We start from the raw sequence: 6,660 nt of genomic DNA, 5'->3' as shown, positions 1-6,660 counted from the left end.
TAATATTATATATTTTTTAAAAATTCTTGAAATTGACACATAAAAATTAAACCAAAAAATGAGCCTTTTTTTGTTCAATGTGTCTGTGTTTCATAGTTCTCCCTCTACTAACCGGCCCATATACGGTATATTTCTAGTCTAGCTAGCCAACACTTCCTGAATGTCAGACGTCACGTGTTAAAACAAAGATGTACTATTCAGTCAAGATAGTTCACACACACTAATACAAACACACACACACACACACACACACACACACACACACACACACACACACACACACACACACACACACACACACACACACACACACACATACACACTGTATTACTGAATATGTGCTTATATTATGTTATTTTAGTAAGCTAAATGTCTTCATAATAACTTTTTATAGGGGTTTAAATTATGTTTCATGAATGTAATATGTTGTTATTTATAATTTTTTTTTTAAATAAATAAAAGAATGTCAATAAAAAATAATGAAAAACAATAAATAATAATTAAAAAAACAATATTGAAAAATATAGTAAAATAATAGTACCATTATGTAAAAGAGTAATTTTGGTGTTAAATGATAATATACTTGAGTTTGATGTTGTATATTGCACAGATTTAAAGTGAAATACATTATATACATATTGCACAGTTGAACTGAAAGTATAAGTATACCTGAAATGCTAATATTGCACAGTCATGAACATTAAAAGTGCAGTTTGTCAGATTGTCAATGTTGGGGGTGGGGTGGGGGGGTGTGGGGGGGGGGGGGGGGTGGTTTACTGGGAGCAGTGCTGGTTGTACAGTCTGACAGCTGCACGAAGGAAGGACCTGCAATATCCCTCATTCACACACTTTTAGTATGTGGGTGAAGTTTGGGTGAAGGAGTCTGTCGCTTAAGGAGCTCTCCATTGCAGTCAGAGTGGGATGGGAGTCATTGTTCATAAGAGATGACAGCTTGGCTATCATTCTCTATTAAACACTTATATAACCACAGTGACAATAGACATCTTGAATCCTAAATCTGATCTGTCAGCGTGTCCTGAGTGCAGCAACTCCACTGGTGTCTGATCTTTCATAAGCCTTTTTAAGGGAAGACATTTTGACATGTCACAGTACGAAAAACACAGACGGAAATGATTAAATGAATCATGGTTGAATTCTATTTAACTGCATCAGGTTCAGGGTACAGTGTCATGCTGTCATTTTATACTGAACCATTGTTAATGCCAATCGCACCTTTTTTTGACTTACTGTGACAAGGCAATGAGAAAAATCTGGGTGGATTAAAATGTTCTAGTGGCCCAAAGTTTAAGACAATAAAACTATAAAAGTTAATGGTAAATGCTTTGCTAGACTAAAACTGGATTACCAATCAGGGCAACTAAACCGGGGCCCCTGATTCTTAGGTGCCTCAGAAGCCCTCAAGTTATATGTGTGGAAAAAGTTTTGTGAAATATTAAAATGGCTCCTGAATTTTTACCCAATCTTGTGCATCACAATCTAATTTCACTTATGTATCAGTTATGCTTACATGGTGTGTATCCTTTATTCATGTGTCATCAAATTATCACAAACTACCATAGAGCAAACCTGGGTCCCCTGGGCTCCCTAGTAAGTTAATGCAGCCCATCAGCAGACAATAAATATTGTATATATATGAGTAACTTCTATCACTAACACTACTCTGCCTGTTTTCCTCCAGGACTTCCATTTTCCTAAATAATTCATGTAACTTAGTTAATTTTAGCCGACCCATTGGTAGCACACATCAGTACTTTTTTGAAGGACACTTGGCGTCATTGTGCATTACACGGAGCCATCTCTAATGCCATGCTCACACAATATTCAGCAGGAATGAGTGGTGACTGTCAGCGTCACAAAATCCAGATTATACAGATTTGTGAGGGTTTAATGAAAGTTATGTAACCGGCATGGCAGACAGCTTCTCATCTCTCATCTGTCTCTGTGTATCAGGATAATCTCTTATATAAAGATTAGATGAAAGCAGCAGTGAGGACAGAGGGGACTCTTTCTATTCATCTCAATGAACATACACTGACTTTACTACAGGCTACACCAGCTCACAAAGGGTTAATAACTAAGCCCTTCCTATATGAAACTGTGCATGCAAATCAGTCCGGATGTCAACGTCAGGCATGAGACCGGAAATTCAGAAAATGTACCTTCAAAATAAAAGCATAGGGGAAATTTGTGGGCTCAAATGCGTAGCTATAGACAGCTTTGATGTAACTGCCACAACCTGGTGAACTGTATTGTAGACATACATTTATCAGACATTCTCAAGACTTAATGTTGAAAATTAATGTTAACTAGACGCCCTGTACACATTAGCCTACATGTGTGGTATTTACTAATCTGTATGTAACAATGTTTATATGTATCGTCACTGTTCAATAAGCCAATTAAACTAAATTAAAAGAAAAGATTAGATTACAAGGGCTGCATATAAAGAGTGAAAAACTTTTTTTTTAATGTCATATGAATAAATTAATATGTAAGTGAATTTGAGCAGCAGCCATCACATTTTTCTTACATTGGGACTGAATACTTTTTTTTATTTTAAAGCTCTTTATTTTCTGTGGAGAGAAAAAACAATATGTCGCCTTTATTTTGAAACGAAGAATGCTACAGGCGGAAGTCGTGTTATTTTTAGTCATTAGCTCAACTTACCCCAAAGTTATACAGAAGTCACAGCCACCTCTCGTGAGGGGGATAAACAGAGTTGGGATTTAAATGTATTAAAGAGATAAATGAGTGTGTGTGTCGCTCGGCTGTAGACAGGTTGAGAGGTGGAGGTTTATATCTCACACTGACACACTGTAAAGCTTTGTGGACTGTTGGACAAACGATGGCAAAACCAGACTGCAGGGCAGCTAAAGACATGACAGAGGCGGTAAGTTTGTCTGATGTGAGCGATAGAGGAAAAGCAGATATTAGACTGGAGACTTTTTGATGTTTTTCTCTGTTTTTACAGATGGAAGAAACAATGCAGCGACTTCAAGGGAGATTCCAGGAAATCTCTGGACAGCTGGAGACTAAACATATCCTTTTGTGACTGTGTGAATGGGGTTGCTCGTGTTTGATTGAACCCTGTCTTGTTTGGTGATAGGAAATGACCCACGCTTAGCAACAGTATTTTAGTTTGTAGGATTAATATCTGCTTAATCTATCCAGTTAACCTTTAAAGGTGCAATGTGTAGAATTTAGTAGCAAAATGCACTTGGCAGAAATGGAGTATAATATTCATAAGTATGGTTTAATTAGTGTATAATTACCTGAAAATAAGAACTCTTGTTTTTTTGTTACCTTAGAATGAGCATTTATTTTCTACATAGGGAGTGGGTCCTCTTTCACAGAGCCTGCCATGTTTCTACAGTAGCCCAGAATGGACAAACCAAAGTTGGCTCTATATTTTTGGCATGTTTTGGGCAAGGGGATTGTCAGAGGAGGTGTGTACTGTTCTCCCTGCACGTTATGTACTTCGTGTACGTTATAACAGTTAAACGGTCAGCCAAACTCAGGTATAACACTACACTTGAGCCAGGATCAGAGCGTCTTGCTCCCTTTATTTCCTTTCTTTTATGGTGAAATACCACGAGTGAAACTATTTAAAGAATAGCTAAAGAACTACACAGCACAAATGAGCCGTTTACATTAACAGTAGGCTGATACACATCGTTGCTACGCAACGCACACTTTACATTAGCTTTCAAATTATTTTTAGCACGACTTGTATGACTTCCCAGCCAATAAACATCACACGTTACAGTACTAAACTTAACATTACATATTCATCTTCATTCATATCAAATATCAAATTATCAAACTTACAGACATTGCTTTCGTGAGCATGAGAAGAGAAGATTCACTGAGTGACCGGCCGTCTTTCTTACTGCTGGTTGCTACGTTACCGCAAGTATAATCAGTTATGTAGCCTTCAAAATAAAATTGCAGATCGCTGTACAACTATAACTGTGTGTGTGTGTGTGTGTGTGTGTGTGTGTGTGTGTGTGTGTGTGTGTGTGTGTGTGTGTGTGTGTGTGTGTTTCTTATGCAGAATTTCTTACCATAAGTTTAATCTAATACATTCATTAAATCATTTCAAGTACCTTAAATCATGAAAATTATTCTGAGAGCAGAAAAAGGTGTATTCAATTGGTTGCAAGCTGCACCCAATTGAACTAAATCCTCTGAACTTCACCTGTTTAAAAAGAAAAAAAAAGTCATAAATAATATGCATGGCCAGCAAGGGGTGCTAATAAGACAACTGGCAATTACTGTATGTCACAAAAATTTAAATGATTGCACTTTTAGGGAATCCTCCTGTATTTGCCAATTGTATACGTCCATATCAAATACACATTTATCAAATGTAGCTTGTCTTTGATAGAACTGGAAAATGTAAATAAGAGTAAAAACAAAAACATTTTTCAAGGGTGAGACGCTTGTTACTGGGACCCTTGTAGAAAATGACAAGAGAAACAGTGCCTTGTCTTTCTCAGGGAGGACATGTTTGGATAAGGTAAAACACATACAGCTCTTCATTTGTATATTCCATATTAAATATACCTGTGTCAGACTTCGCTGTAAAGTCAATTCTTAGAGGTTTTCTGGAGGTTTTAAGTCTCCACATTTTACTTGTGTAAGTTACATATTGAACCGTGATTGGCTCCTAACAAGTTGTGATGTCATAAAACCTGCTCATATGTATTTGTGTGAAACTCAGATTTAAGGTGAGCTTTAAGGTGAGGACTTTAAGTCTTAACATAATAATACTATAAATAATTTGGCTTAGACAATACATCCCCAAATAAAAAATAGTATCTATTACTAAAGTCAATAAGACAGCTGAAACCTCAGTTAATTAGACTCTCTAGTTCCCTCCCAGCATACATGCTGACTGGTGGTATGACTATTGTACTTCTTACAGCTGTGAGAACTATAAAAACAGTTGTAGTTAATTTGTTTTTCAATTTCTGCATTCTGTTGTTGTTGCTGTCTGGTTCTAATTGGACAACGTGCAGGTTGTTTCCTTCACTTTCACACTAGATGAGATGGGAACACGCATCGACGGCCTCGAGAAGAACGTGGCTGAGCTCATGACGCAAGCTGGTATGGAGGAGCAGGCCGTTTCAAAGTGACCACTGCCAATCTGTAACATGTAACCTCCAAAACCTTGCCTTGCCGGAACTACACATCATCAAACATCCTGAAATGGGACTTCTGTGTTGACATCAGTGTATCCCTAAAGTTTATATCTCTAAATATATATAAAAGTAACTATATAAAAGTTTATATCATTAAAGTTTAAGCCAAATATTCCTGTTTCCCAAGGTGCTACCGTGTGATAAGAGGCTTTAGATCACAGTTAAAACAAATGTATTTTTATCAAAATGTTATTTTTTGTTGCATCAAAAAAGGAGAGCTGTGTTTGTTTTGAAGCATTTACAATCTACAGCTGACCAATAAGCTTAAAGGTACCTTGTGGAGTTTTTGTCATAAACAAACTTGGTTTTCCTTTACATTCAATGTTTTTTTATTCCAAAACCTATTCGTATCAACAGCTTAACAAACCTATTGAATGCATTTACTACCTCATATGACATTTTCCAGGCCTTTTATTCTTAAAGTTTTGAAACCTGTGTTATTTACATGTTGTGTTCTTTTTACTCCTCTGCCTTTACTGTCACATTCCTAATTTTTTACCACCAACAACTATCCACATACATGTGTATACATGTGCACGTTATGTCCACGTGTGTCCTCATGCTCATCCTGGTAGAGCAATTGATGTATATAATACAGACAGTTGTTGCTCTACAGTGCCACCAGTGGTCAAATGCTATACAGGACACCTTTAAACATGGATAAAGGGCAATATTAGAATTGTACCACCAAAGACAAAGTGTGGCATGTCATGTAACAGTTTGAATGCAATATAAAGTTAAGTATCAGGGGCTTTAAAGTGGTGGCTGCTGCCAAAAGGTTGAAATTGATCACATTATTTGACTGATGAATTTAATCTATCTTCACATCTGGGAGAATACTGTTGATCAAATCTATGCAGTTTATTTGTAGTGTAATACTAATGTATATCATAATGTATAACTGTATGCCATATCATGTATGTCTTCCTTCTTTTTTACCTGTGTAACCACTGTTTGCCAGATTAGCCATCAAGTAATGGTTAACAGGTATTTATCAGTTTATCACTGCACCAAAATTAAGCCAAATAAAGATTTTTTAAAAGCAGTTTGAGTTGTCTCTGCATGAAATTATTGTTTTCCATAGAGCATCACTTGTATTTCAGCAAAATTATTGCTATTTGCATGGTGGCAAAATTGCAGTTTTTGCTTCCCTTTTGCTGTGGCTGAAGAGGTAGAGCAGGTTGTCCACCAATCGGAAGATCAAAGGTTCGATTACTGGCTCCTCCAGTCTGTGTGTCAATTGCTCCTGATGGCTGTGCCAAAGGTATATGAATGTATGTATGAATGGGTAAATGTGACTTTTAGTGTAAAAGTGCTTTGAGTGGTCAACAGACTAGAAAAGCGCTATATAAGTACAGTCCATTTACCATTTGTATCACTGTGTGATGGAATGGTATATCTTGACTTTGTTATCACATGTTGGAGTTGGGGGTTT

The 6,660-nt window shown here is 36.7% G+C and overlaps 1 protein-coding gene across 1 annotated transcript; it reads left to right on the top strand.

The window, feature by feature from the left end:
• The first annotated feature begins 2,622 nt into the window (after nt 1–2,622).
• LOC133996664 (heat shock factor-binding protein 1) lies at nt 2,623–6,156 on the top strand. Its single transcript, XM_062436272.1, has 3 exons — nt 2,623–2,911; nt 2,993–3,059; nt 5,065–6,156. The coding sequence occupies exons 1-3, from the start codon at nt 2,867–2,869 to the stop codon at nt 5,157–5,159; spliced, it is 207 nt and encodes a 68-aa protein (XP_062292256.1). The 5' UTR covers nt 2,623–2,866; the 3' UTR covers nt 5,160–6,156.
• Nucleotides 6,157–6,660: the final 504 nt, after the last annotated feature.

This window comes from Scomber scombrus, chromosome 16 (assembly GCF_963691925.1).
Source record: "Scomber scombrus chromosome 16, fScoSco1.1, whole genome shotgun sequence".
NCBI classification, from domain to species: Eukaryota; Metazoa; Chordata; class Actinopteri; order Scombriformes; family Scombridae; genus Scomber; species Scomber scombrus.
This window is presented reverse-complemented; position numbering and strand designations above follow the sequence as displayed.